Source organism: Trematosphaeria pertusa, assembly GCF_010094035.1.
Source record: "Trematosphaeria pertusa strain CBS 122368 unplaced genomic scaffold BU26scaffold_2, whole genome shotgun sequence".
Taxonomy (NCBI): Eukaryota; Fungi; Ascomycota; class Dothideomycetes; order Pleosporales; family Trematosphaeriaceae; genus Trematosphaeria; species Trematosphaeria pertusa.
Window position 1 is genome coordinate 187224 of NW_022987213.1, and position 13632 is coordinate 200855.

At 43.4% G+C, this 13632-nt stretch overlaps 3 protein-coding genes across 3 annotated transcripts; 1 reads left to right on the plus strand and 2 right to left on the minus strand.

Moving 5' to 3' along the window:
• Nucleotides 1-3876: 3876 nt before the first annotated feature.
• BU26DRAFT_546515 (uncharacterized protein) lies at nucleotides 3877-5871 on the minus strand. The gene is made up of 3 exons (XM_033831844.1): nucleotides 5710-5871; nucleotides 4215-5657; nucleotides 3877-4153 (listed from the first exon to the last, which is right to left on the minus strand). The coding sequence occupies exons 1-3, from the start codon at nucleotides 5758-5760 to the stop codon at nucleotides 4070-4072; spliced, it is 1578 nt and encodes a 525-aa protein (XP_033689145.1). The 5' UTR covers nucleotides 5761-5871; the 3' UTR covers nucleotides 3877-4069.
• A 2541-nt stretch (nucleotides 5872-8412) lies between these two features.
• Nucleotides 8413-10031, plus strand: BU26DRAFT_599963 (uncharacterized protein). The gene is made up of 2 exons (XM_033835134.1): nucleotides 8413-8794; nucleotides 8854-10031. The coding sequence occupies exons 1-2, from the start codon at nucleotides 8685-8687 to the stop codon at nucleotides 9605-9607; spliced, it is 864 nt and encodes a 287-aa protein (XP_033689146.1). The 5' UTR covers nucleotides 8413-8684; the 3' UTR covers nucleotides 9608-10031.
• A 734-nt stretch (nucleotides 10032-10765) lies between these two features.
• BU26DRAFT_134308 (uncharacterized protein) lies at nucleotides 10766-12551 on the minus strand. The gene has a single exon (XM_033819706.1). It carries the CDS (start codon nucleotides 12312-12314, stop codon nucleotides 11022-11024), a length of 1293 nt encoding a protein of 430 aa, XP_033689147.1. The 5' UTR covers nucleotides 12315-12551; the 3' UTR covers nucleotides 10766-11021.
• Nucleotides 12552-13632: the final 1081 nt, after the last annotated feature.

Here is a 13632-nt window from a genome sequence, read left to right on the forward strand (position 1 = left end):
TTAGTATTTTTAGATAGTTTAATAATATAGGTAGTTTAATAGTAAAGTATATTATTTAGAGTACTATTTCTACTTAAAGAATAATTCTTTAAATTTTAAAGAGACTCTTATTTTTTTATAAAAAAGGTTTCTTTATTTCTTTAAATTTCTTCTTAATACTTTAAAGAATTTTCTTTAATATTTTAAGAACTCTTCTTTAAAATATATAGAGGTTAATTTTTCTCTAGAGAGAAGAGAGTAAGAGAATATACTAGAATATACTTAATACTTTAAAGCTTTTTTAAGAAGAGTATATTATTTATCTTACTCTATAATACTACTAGTATATATTTTATCTTCTAAATACTACTATTTATTATCTTAAAAAACTCTTCTTTAAAATTTAAAAAGAATCTAAGAAGTAGTATTTTATATATTCTCTATAAAGAAAGTTTCTTTATCTCTTTAAATTTTCTTAATAATTTAAAGAATTTTCTTTAAGATTTTAAAAACTCTTCTTTATAACTTAAAGAGGTTAATCTTTTCTCTAGAAAGAATACTATTAGAGTATAGCGTTTTTATTAGAAAGAAAAAGTCTATATAATCTAACTAGTAATATAAAAAGCTAAGAATAGATATATTAATAGCTAGACTAGATAAGTTAAAACTATATTTTTTCTTTAAATTTTAAAGAACTCTTTTTTATATCTTAAAGAATAATTCTTTAAAATTTAAAGAAAATCTAAAAAGTAGTATTTTATATATTCTTTATAAAGAAGATTTTTTTATCTCTTTAAATTTTTTTTAATACTTTAAAACTATAAAGCTCTATATATATAACTATATAAAAGAAATCTAGCTCTATATAATAAAGCTAGAAATATACTCTATTCTTAGAATCTACTAGCTATAGTACTATAATTCTAATATTAACTAGATTATAAATACTACTCTATTTAATAGCTTCTACTACTAAAACTACTATAAAACTCTATTTATTTCTATTTATATCTATAGAGTAGACTCTATTTCTTAAAATAAAATAAAAATTACTAAAGTCTACTATCTAACTAATATTTAAGCTATATTCTTTAGTACTTATACTTTATATATCTACTATAGTAACTACTAACTCTTAACTACTATAAATTTTATAGAGAAAGTAAACCTCTAGAAGTCTCTTATATTTAAGAACTAAGAGCTTCTAAAGACTTATTTTTTATACTAAAAAAAGCTAAAATTCTACTACTACTACTAAACGTACTATTTCTACTAAACCTACTATATATACTAAACCTAGAACTATTACCTAATCTAAAGAATCTATTTAAAGAAGACTACTACTATAACCTAATTCTAGTAATTTACTTAGTACTTTATAGTTTTAATTTAAGAATAATATTATTATTACTAGGCGTTACTTATTTAGAATATTAATCTTACTTATCTAAAACTTATATCTAGGTTATAGAGTACTACTTTTTCTTATCTAATACTTTAGTAAAGTTCTCTAGTTTCTATAGAATATACTTAAGTAGATTAGTAATAGTAGTATTACTAGTTTAATATATATCTTTCTACTCTTTATCTTTATATAGAATTATCTATTAGATATTCTAAATACGCTTATTAGTATATTAGAGAGCTTTAGTATTAGCTATCTAGTTACTTTAGTTTACTATTCTAGCTATAATTATACTATAGATATTAGTAAATATATAAATTTAGCTACTAAAATACTTTTATCTATTTAATAGATTTTCTTAAAAAAGTAACGTAATAGAGATCTCTTTCTATATTATTTAGAGTTTTTAAGAGCTACTCTAAAAAACTATCTATATATCTCTACTTTTTTTCTAGAAATAAAAGGTAAGTAATATAAAGATATAGTTAAAGATAATATTAGTCTAATATTTATATTTTTTAGTACGCGTATCTATATATAGTACTTAATAATTAATAGCTAATTAGTACTAAAAGATCTATAGTAGGTTTACTATAATACTCTAGTTAAGTTATATTTACTAGAATTAATTAATACTTAAGAAGTATTCTATATAGATCTATAAAAGTATCTTAGACTACTACTAGATTATAAAACTAGTAATTCTCTTTTATTTAATAAGATTATACTATATAGACTATAGTATAATTAAGATACTTACTTTTAACTCTACGTCTAAAAGATATATCTTTTTTTTTAAAAAAAAAAATTTCTTTTAACTTTTTTAGCTACTCTTTCTACTAAGAGAATATAGAATCTTTCTATACGTTTTTATAGATATATATATATATATATTTCTTATTATTTATTATTCTTTACTAAATCTTCTTATAGTATTCTTTAGTATAATTTATAAAAGAATATTTATATACTTTTAGACTACTTTTTATTACTTTTCTTATCTAGTCTATATATAATATAGCTTTATCTTCTAGACTCTTATTATAGATTCTTATCTACTATAATAGTAGTAGCTATTATATAATAATCTAATATTTAGACTCTAGACTCTTTTAGTTTAATCTTTACTATATTCTTTATAGATTATAAAGCTACTAGAAATATAGCTAGAAAAAGTATCTTTCTAATACTTTTAGATATTAATAGCTTATCTACTTAATTTTTTTAACTTCTTCTAGAATATATTATAATATCTAGAAGAATCTATAAAAAGTTTAAGAAAGTATAGTAATAAAATAAAATTTAAAGAATTTCTATTTAAATCTATACTCTTAATATATTTAAGAAATAAGATAATTATTCTACTATTTAATCTAAAGTCTAAAGTTACCTATTATACTTTTTATAAAATACTTTTTCTTTTCTACTTATTAATCTAGTCTTTATACTTATATCTTTATAAAGTATCTAAGAATCTAGCCTATCTATCTCTACTAAGTTTCTAGAAAATTACTCTATATACTCTTCTAATAGAAAGCTTAGACTAACCTCTAAATATACTAAAGATAAATAGATAGTATTAATAGCTAATATATAGTATAGATAGTAAAGAGAAAGCTTAGTAGTAAATACTAAGAATTTATAATATAAAGTAAATTTACGTAATCTAACTCTATAGAGTAGAATTTTCTCTAATATAGAGTCTATTTCTCTAAGATTTATATATAGAGGTTTATAGAGCTTTATCTTAGTAGAATACTTCTAAAATAGAAGAAAAGAGAATCTTAGTAATATCTATATAATTAGAGGTATTAATACTACTATATTTTTTAAATCTAGTAGAATAAGAGTAGCGCGCCTACTAATTATTTTAATAATACTATACCGCGTATTTAGAAAATATAAAAATACCGTCTTTATTATATAGATAATATTTCTTTTAGTAAAACTTACTATATAGAAGACGTGTATTTTAAGTTATTGCTACTAATATATTTAACGTTTAAAATGCTGCTAACATATTTTAGCGCTTAAAATGCTTCTAACAGATGTCAAGGCTTAACATATGCTGCAGAACGACCTACGTATAAGGAAGGAGCACTCCTAGCAGCTGCTACAGGAGACTTAGCTGCACAGGGCAGCGTTATCAACACTACCCAGCGCGTCCTGGACAGCTGCGGCATGGTAGCGTATGGGGTTGTTACTGCGCTGGTTATTATTCCGCTGCGTGCAGCTACATGGTGTTGAGCACCAGCCCACCTCGCGCATCCGAGAGGTGCCAAGCGCCGGAGAACACTATGATCTGGGTATCAGTTACTTCGTCTCTCTCAGGGAGTTGATATTAGTTTTTGCCAATAGAGCTCTGGTGTTAACAGAGCTCTATGTATTAACAGAATGCCAACAGCGTGTTAACCAAGCTTTAACAGCGTGTTAAGTTCGACAGAGCTCAAATAGTTGTCTCACAGCTAACAGAGCTCGAAGAGAGCCGTAATACCGAAATCAATCAATAGTTAATACACTTTAGCCTCAAAGTAGATATGGCACGCTTTTCGCTATTCAAAATAGCACTATCAACTTCCCCTAAGCAAAATAACTGCAACAACGTATCACGAAACCCCTCTGGGCGGATCAGCAGTACGTTTTCAAAGCTTTCTCTGATCGTCCATAACCATGTGCGTGATCTCGTTAATCTCGCTCGAGCTGGGTTGGGCTTGTCTGCGGCTGTAGCGCCGAGCGCATGCGTTTGGCAGGATGGAGGGCCTTGGCATCCTAGAAGCCGTTAGTAAACCATGAACTGGACGACGATGAATATCAATCAACCTGCACTTACCAAGGGTCGCTTCGCTGATGCCGCAGGACCAGGCGGCGGCGAAGTGATAGTTTCTTGTGACTGCTGTGATTGGAACTCCTTAATGCTACTAATGGTCGGGAGAGGCCAGTCAGCCTGCGCTTGACCGTCTTCTTCGCTTGCGACGAGGAAAGCAACGACGCCCTCAGCTGCGACATCTGTTCGAGGACTATGCGCATACATTGCGTGTCCATATTCACCCTGGAATTGTGCCAGGCTTGCGATGATGGTGTGCAGTCGTCTGAGGTTTTGAGAGACGTATCGCTGGATATGGTCGACAGTCCTGGGAATGACCAGGTGAATGAGCGGAACCACAGATCGATCTGGGGTCATAGTCCAACTCTTCTTCCGGATCTGTGCGGCTTCGAGGCAGCCATCAAGGCAGACGACGAGATCTGGCGGTCGTACAACGGGGCTGGAGTTGCTCGACAGCACTGTCACCATTACATTGCCTTCAACATGTGCGAGGTCCGCTTGTCGACCACGCGTGGGAGACTTGAGGTTAACGAACTTGCCCTTCAGGAACGTCTCGACTATGTCGAACAGGCGCTCATCGTCCTTCTCAATGACGAGTATGACATGCATGTCGCGCTCCCGTAGTTTGTGTAATAGAGTTCCTAAGAACCTGAACTTGACGGAATTGTCGAGGGTCCATTGCGCCTGTTGTTGAACATGTGTGGATGCTCCGATGACTTGCGAGGTGCAGCTTTCGCTGTAGATAAGATCCATGTATGTCTCGATGCAACGTAGCCGCTGCAGTACCTCGTCGACCTTGTGTTGCTCAGAAAATCCCTGAGGGTGCTTAGCAAAGGCTTTCAGTATGTCCTTGCTGTGGTTGATCGCGTCTCTGTACATGCTAACCTGCCGCCCCTCTATGGGGAGAGGGACGATGAACTCTTGTGGTAGCAACTGCAGGTCGTCGTTGAGCAAGCTCTCGTTATCGGAGGCGTCGCTAAGTTCGGAATCGGTGGACGGCGGGGCAATGGGCGCCATGGGAGCAACGTTGCTGTCGGAGCCCCCACTTTCACCCTCGTCTTGAGGCGGGGCTGGCGCTGCTTCTTGTAGTAGTCGAGCCAGGGCTGAGCTGGTCGTGGCGACTGTTCGCAGTGATGTTGGAACTTGTGGAAGAGGAGAGCGGTCGGGAATTGCGGAAGGGGATCGAGTGCCCGCTGAGGTAAACCTCGAGGACTTCAGGACCCTCCGGGTGGGCGTGTAATCGGCCTCTCGTTCTCGCTGTCTTCTCTCAAACAACTCTTTCACCTTCTTCTCAAAATCGGCCGTGATGTTGTCTATGGCTGCTGACAACGCTGGAGTTGAAGGCTGAGGCGGGGCGTCGGTTGCTGGGGTCTGCTCCGCGCTATCCTCTTCGCCGTTATGCGAATCCGCGACAACCGGCTCTTCGAGCGAAGTAGATGCGGGAAGATTCTGTGAGTACCCGTGAGCAAGCAATGCAGCGTGCTCTGGCTTAGGAATATACCTTCTTCAGCACCTGCGCGAATGTGAGCTTGAGCTGATCATCATTCGCCATGGCTGCTGGCGGCAGGTAGCGGCGAGGTTGTGTGTGACGGTTTAGCGGTGCTGTAGTAGTAAGTTGGGAGAATGCGGTCGAGAATGCGAGTATCGGTGGGTTGAGAGGCAGCCGCTGATTGAGGCAGAGAGTTTGAGTCGCGGCGGGGTCGAGAATGCGGTCGAGAAAGCGTCCGTGCCATGGCGCTAGTGCCACGGCACGCGAACTAGCGCGTTTTTACTTTGTAATTCACGCGCCAAAGCTCAGACAGAGGAAGGGCCGAGTAATATACCTCTACAGAAACACCCCCGATAGTTTGGTACAGGCGCGACGTGGATAGTAGTAGGAGGCGTAGGGTAGACGATAAACCCATGAAGTGCAAAATACCGTGTTTCATCAGCCGGCGCACGTCCCCACCCGACGCACAGTCAACACCAAAATTCGTGAAATTTCCACCCCACGTAACACCACCAATATGGAGCCTATTGAGGCAGCGCTGGAGTCGTTAAAGTCGCTAAAGCTTGGAGAAAAGCCTAATTATACGCAGACTGCGATAAAGTATAGTGTTGAGCGCTCAACGCTATTAAGGCGTTACTAGAAGCTTTAGAGCACCCGTGCGGAGCAGGTTAATAATTCGCGACTTCTTAACTCTATACAAGAAAAAGAGCTTGTACAATATATTAACTAGCTCTGCGGACGAGGCCTACTACCTACAAGAGAGATAATAAGAAATTTCGCAGCAGAAATAGCTAGAAAAGAGCCTAGAAAAAACTAGGTTAATTAGTTTATCGCACGGTACGAAGTTTAGCTAGTTTCTTAATAGGCCTCTAGCATTAATTCCTTACGCTACCGCGCAGATTCCGCCTTCAAATACAGCCTATATTTTAAGCTTCTAGACGAGAAGATTACCTAGTACGACGTTAAGTCGCGTAATATATATAATATAGATAAGAAGAGCTTTCTAATTAGAGTAGTAACTAAGATAAAGCGTATATTCTTCTAACGTTAATATAACTATAGCGAAATTAAGCAAGTTCTTTAGAATAGTAATAGAGAGTAGATAACTATAATAGCCTATATTTACGCTAATAGTAGTTCTCTTACGCCTACGCTTATATATTAGACTATTTCTAGAAATATATAAGACTTATAGCTTTAAGATTTTAATTCTATAGAGTATAAGGTGTTCTTTACCTTATTACTAAGTAGATAGACAAATAATAAGCTAGGGCTAGCATAGCTTTAACAGGTATTTAATAAGAAAACAAAGGTAAAGGTAAAGTAATTCTATTAATTACTTATTCTAGATAGCTACGACTTATATATATTAATAAAGTTTATTAACTTCTATAATAAGAATCGAATTCTTCTAGCTATATATCCGCCACATTCTACCTATACGCTCTAGCCTCTTAATATCGCTCTCTTTAAGCCTCTCTTAACTGTCTACTCTACTAAACTTAGCAACTTTATATATAACTGCTAGAGCCTTACTTCTATTACAAAGAGAGACTTCTTCCGCATGTTCTATAAGGCCTAGCATACAGCCTTTAAGGAAAATACGATTACTAAGGCCTTTAAAGTAACTAGGCTCTTACTACTAGACCCTAAGGTTATTCTTAAAAGATTTAAGACTATAGAGACTAAGAGGCCCTCTTTAAGCAATAGTACTACGTTAGTGCTTAGCGCTTTAGATTAGAGAAAAATTAAGCGCTTACTTCGCTAGGTAGTGGAGAATATCTACGATAAACGCTCCTAGCAGCTTAGCCAGACGATTCACGTGATGGCCGTACAGAAAACCCTCCTCTAGCATGAAAACGAACGACTCAAAGAGGCTCTTATAAATAAGAAGAAGCGCCGACAGCGTGGCAAGGCTCTACTACTTAAAGCGCTAAAGGATTACTCTGGTGGAGCGATATTCTAGTCGCCATCCAAAGTTCAGGACGCCCAAGCAAGGCAGGCAGAAAAAGACGCCGCCGAACAACAACAACAACAACAGAAGGACCAGGAAATACAGCGCAAGCAGCAGGAGAAGGAGCAGAAGGCCGCTATGCTTGAGGAGAGGCGCCGCATGAAGTTGGTGGCAAAGGAAATACGTATACAGGAGCAGCGCGCGAAGGCCGCAGCGCGCGAGAAAGCTAGGATTGCGCGAGAGGCTGAAAAACAACTCAAACAGGATATATAATTATCCGAAAAGGGTAATCGACGTCGCCTCAAGGCTCCTGCACGCCCTCCTGATGTATTAGACGATACTAAGGTTGTGGATGTGGATTTCTCATCCATCGTAGATGGGGTGCCCACACCGGGCCCTGCCACGCGCACCCGTCAAGTACGGCTCCCACAGCGCTATCGCACGTAATTTATCGTTGCCAATTAGTTTATCAGGCTTCTGCAAGCGCTACTCTAAAAAATCTGGTGATTTTACTATATATATACAGCTCTACAGCTTCAAAAGTTGTGGGTGCGAGCATCTGAAAATCGTGCGTCGGGTGGGGACGTGCGCCGGCTGATGACGAAATCCCCACGCCAAGCCCGCCAAGGTGGTGGTGGGTCTGTTTCCACCTGGAACTCCAACCTCACCTCACCGTACGCCGCACACTTCGACAACCCATTATTGTGTCTCTGATGCGAGTACTTCGGCGCTGTGTTCGCGACGTCTTCGTCTAACAAGCATATATTGCCCATCGCCCGCGTGCGTTAGCCCCGCCCCCCGTGGCGCCCCGTCTCACAGAGGCTTGCGATCCAACCGGCATTTCGTCCCGAATATAACAGCGAGCACGCCACTCCACACAGGCGGATACTAACTCTGGGGCATCTTGTGCGTGGCAAGAGCGACCGGCGTACCCAGAGTTGAAATCGTAGCACTCGGAGCCAAACGAATCTCGCCTTCCACCCATCTCGCACGCCCCCCATCAGCTCGCGAAAATATAGGGTACGCAGCTACGATGAAGCACTTTCAGTTTCTACTGAAAGAGACGGAGACGGACCTCTTTCACACGCTGAGAAGCATCGAAGAGAAGGGTGCCCCTCCCACAGGGGATGAAGTCTACAAGCCGTAAGCAGAACCACCCTCTGATCCTACCTCCTCCGCATGGTCAGCTAATGTCTGTCCAGGGGACAAACGCTAGACCTTTTGGTCTTTGCCGGCGACCGAGATCTCGGACGACATTTTGTCGATGGCAATAATCTGATTTTGGAATTTGCGAAGATAGGCGCAGAAATTCGGGACACCATACTCAGAGGGGATTCGGACAAGGAAGCAACTCACGACGTGAATGGGGATTCCGCAGACGAGCGCGACTCCGTCCTCGACGCCGATTGCAACGGCCTCGACGATGAACCTATCTCCTGGAAGGATGTGAGGGAGGAGGTGATTCCTTCCTACGTGCGAGGCGTCACCTTCGCCATTGCGGAAGCAGACATAACGCCAAGTCGACGAAGAGAGTTAGAAGAGCGCTTCCCTGGCGTCGTGATCTCATCGACGCCTGTGCCTGCTGAAGTGGGGAAGCCGAAGGGTATCAAGAGCGCAACGTTCGAGCTTGACCGTACCGACCCGGCGCTGGAGACAAGCATCAGCAATCAATTCCCATGGGTCACCATCCGATCTGACCCGGTCGGAAACACTTCTTCATCCGAATCGCTTGTCAGTGCAGCAGCAACAGAGGCCTATGTCCAAAGCTCAGATACGGTGTCGAGTCACGCTGAGGGTAGTCCCTTGGCTGCAGATTTAGCTCCCAAGAGCTCAGGCCCCGTAGTATGGAGAGAGTCGGTCAACACATCCAACGAGGCCACTATCACATCGCCAGGACCTATGACAATCAAACCTAGGACCATTCTACGCGAGGATCCCAATGTACGTTTCGAGTAGTTGTCAGGGCCCTTAAAGGTTGTGTTGGTAGGGGTGCGCCGGGTGTGGCCGTAAAGCCAGTCGTAGGCTGTCCAGAGCAGACCTGGCAACAAGTAAGCGAAACAAGCTCTCGCAGAAAGCTTGTTTGACTTGATTCTTTGGCTCTGATTGGCTTGTTTGGTTTGATCTGTTAGGAATTTCGCTCCGGCTTGTTTGATTGGCTTGTTTATAGCTTGAAAAGCGTAGCGCGTGAATAAAACGGTCACGTGCCGTCATCCCCTGAGAAGCTTTTGCGAGGCTTCAGGCCAAGGCGCTTCCAGCTCCGTAGGCCTGCAGGGCGGAGAGCGGATCAGGCTTCTTACTTAGACGTCGTACTTCAACAACGTCCCCGAGCTCTGAGAACGTCCTCTCACAATCGGTGGCTGCTGCAGGCATACAGTGCCAGGCCAAAAGTCTGTTCGCGTGGCGCGTCAACGCGTCCCACCCAAAAAAGCCACCTCACCTTCAACACCACCCAATGCCACCACAAATACGTTCTTTTGGCCAGGAAATTTCGCATAATCATCGCCGGCATGCCGAATTAACTGTGCAACAGCGGGAGTCGATTATTTCAAAGTGGGAGGCTGGTGTTACGACTGGAGAAGAATTCAGCTGCACAACGCGCTGCGTACAGAAAACCATTAATCGATTTCTCACAACTGGCACCTGCGAAAGCTGCCATCGATCGGGCGCCTCCATAAGCTATCGCGTCGCGATATTCGACAGCTGTACCGTTACGCTCAAAAAACGCCGAAAATCGAGTACTTACCGCTGTTGGCAGAGGCAGGGCTCACCGGGCGAGTGTCCAGGAAACCTGCCTATCGGGCGTTGAGGGCGGAGGGCCTTAAGAAGTTCAGATCGGTGCGCCGACCTAAGATTAACAGGGCTACCGCCCAGTTGAGAGTTCAATGGGAACGTAGATGGCGGCATTTTGACTTTAGAAGGACCCCTCTGCGCTTCTTAGATGAGTGCTCAGTTCAATTAGGCTCTGCGGGACGCCTACGCGCTGTACGACGTGCGCATGGTTACCAAATGAGGTATTAAGCTCCTGCGAATAAAACGAGCTCTCAATTGTCTATTTACGACTATCAGGGGTGGAGTTATGGGTGGTTAAACTCAGGGGGTGAATGTTCCGCCAAGCTCGCTAACCCCTGCTGCGAACAGACTTTTGGCTTAGTACTGTATGAACACGCTTGATTATTGGGGCCAGTCGGTGCTTCCCTCCTAGGGAAGTCGCGCAGAGACGGGTCGAGCTTATCTTTGGAGGCGGCTGCCGCAAAGAGGCTCCCTGGTGTTTAGCTAGAGCCGGAGCCCTTCTTCTGTTGTCCAGAGGCATTAGAATATGTTTATTCTGCATGGCGATGGGAAGACAAACAGTAGCTTCTTCCCTGGCCTTCTATTCAGCCTCACGCCGTGCCTTTAATTCTGCAAGCTCGCGCAGAGCCCTTCTGTGGAGCCGCTCGTCGTCCCCGGCAATCTCAAAACGCGTCGGCCGTCGGGCCGCGTTGTCTTCACAGCGAATCGGATGCTGGTCCTTGCACCTGACCAGATGGAACTTGTACGCCGCCTTCTCTGTATCAACCGGCTTCTTCTCGACGACCTCGTAAAGGCCATCGTATCGCAGGCCAACTACCGGTCGATAACGGTTACGTTTCGGCAGCTGGTGTGATCGAATGACGCGCACGGGATTATGCACTGAATCACATGATTCGATCATGCGGACCGTGCTGTCCGTGGGGGTGTACCAGATATCGGTTCCATTGTCCTCGTCGGTTGATTCTCCCCCTGAAAGGACGATAGAGTAAGCTCCTTTCTCCTTCTTGCCGTATATACCGCCTTGAGGATTGCCGTGGGCTCCATCTCGGACTGTGCACAGCTGCGTCGGCCACCACTGTCCAAGCACCAGGTGGCCCTGCCCGTAGAAATCGGCGTATTGTCTACCCTTGTAGGTAGGATCAATGCGGTCACCACCGCGGTCAGTTTCTCTAGCAATTTTGATACCTCTTAAAATGTCAACCTCAAAGACCTCTTGGCGCCATCGGCTATAGAGCTGCCAGGCGTCGGCCTTTAGATCCCATGGGAAGTCCACCTTCTTGGAAGCGAAGATGCGAGGCAGCCCGTATTCCGGGTCGAGGAACCTCGTCTTGCGGACGATGAAGCGGTCAATCTTAAGCGTGATCTCTGCTTTGTGCACTTGGTCACGCAGCTCTTCGAAGAGCTTTCCGAGCTGGGCACGGCTTACGCCCTGCTGTTCGCAGCGATCCATGCATCCGTTCATGCTTGACAGGGCCGTTAAGGCCTGCGTCGCGAGCGAACTGGGCCGCTTGCCTAGCTCTTTCATACCTCGGTCCGTGGTCTTGATCTTCGCATACCATGCTGGCAGCTCCGACGGCAACGGGTACTCGTTATCGTTCTTGACTAGCTTTCCGGCAGCCGCACCTTTCGATGACTCTGCAACCTGTTCTATCGCTTTCTCGGAACCCATGCCACTGCTATCAACAAACTCCTTTCTCTTCGTAACCTTCGCCTCCCGTCTCTCCTTCGGCATGGGATTCGCCTCCCCCGAATCTGCAATCCCTTGGGTCTTCTTGGCAACGAAATCTAGCGGCACTCCGTCCTCCGTATTTTGTTTGCCGGATGAAGGTGGAGGTGAAGGTGGCTGAAACGATAGTTGTGCGGGACCGGCCATGTCGCGCACAAAGTGGCTATCGATTGCCGTCCAAAGTGATGTCGCACCAAGGTCGTAGGTCGTTGGGTTGTGATGTCGAAACTCCTGTGCGTTGTTTGTTTGCTTTTCTCGATCGCGGATGTCGCCCGTCTCGCTAACGCAAGGCTCACGATGTTAGACGATACATCCTTCCGGATGTCACGTAGATGAATAGGTTGGGAGTCGATAAGTCAAGAGGTGGCGATGGGAAGGTGAGAGGGCGAGGAAAAGTGATTCTTATAGTTGTGTCGCGGACCTCGGGACTTAGCGCCACCGGACACCGCCAAGACGAGACGTTATTGGACGGTTGGCGGCACCAGGATTACGTCAGCAGCCATCACAAAACCCGCCGCCCAAATTTACATACAATCAAGGTTTTTTTGAAGGTTTTTTAAGGGTTTTCGCCAGGCAACGTATATTTATCGTACGTGAGACTGTAGAGCAGTATGCAAAAGTATATACAGGTGGAATTTCTAGTGGAGCGACTTGAAAACTACCACTTTTCGGAGCGTATTTTCTCTCCACCATTTTCAGTAAGCCTTTGGCAGCGCCAGGGCATCTCAGAAATCATCTCCCGTATATCGTCGAGAGTTATCCTAGCCCATTCTTCTCGTAGTATCCTTTTCAGGTGAGTTGTAGTGCCATCCCAGGGCTTCTCAGGCTCCTCGGGTCCGCGATGACCCTATGGTATGGTATGGTATGGTATTGATTTTCGTCCAAGGGTAGCGTAACATCGAGCGTTAAGACCGTGACCTGAGTGCTCGGTACCGCAGTCGCCGGTCGTATCGTGGGTTGATGGGGCGCGTAAGTTGACGTGGATCGATCGTGGAAATCGTCAGTCGCGCTGCTCTGAGCGTTGCCGCGACTGAGCGCGATCGTGGCGAGAGGAAGGATGGAGAGACATTGAAGCTTCTGAAGGCACTCGGCCCATCTCTCCTCCGTGTGCGCGGGGAGATCACCCTTTGTAGGTTCGTAGGGCTCTCTAGAAGCGCCGGGCTCATAACCGTGGAGGAAAAGCACACATCAGAAGCAGGAGCGGAGCTATATATTCGGAACTAGGTACCGCCATATGGATCGTGTGGAACGGAGAGTGCTCCAGGACCTGGCAGAGGGCTGCAGTTCCCTGTTCGATGTTGTCCGCAAAGCGGCGCGAGCTATTCGGTTGAGAGGTTGGCGGGTTCCGCCCAGTTCCTCCTTCCTCTAATGCTAGCTAAACTGCATAATCTGATCCAGAGCAAAAACCACCGTGGGATTGAAGGCGCGCTGGATACGCTTGTCTGGGGGATCTGGATGTGGAAGG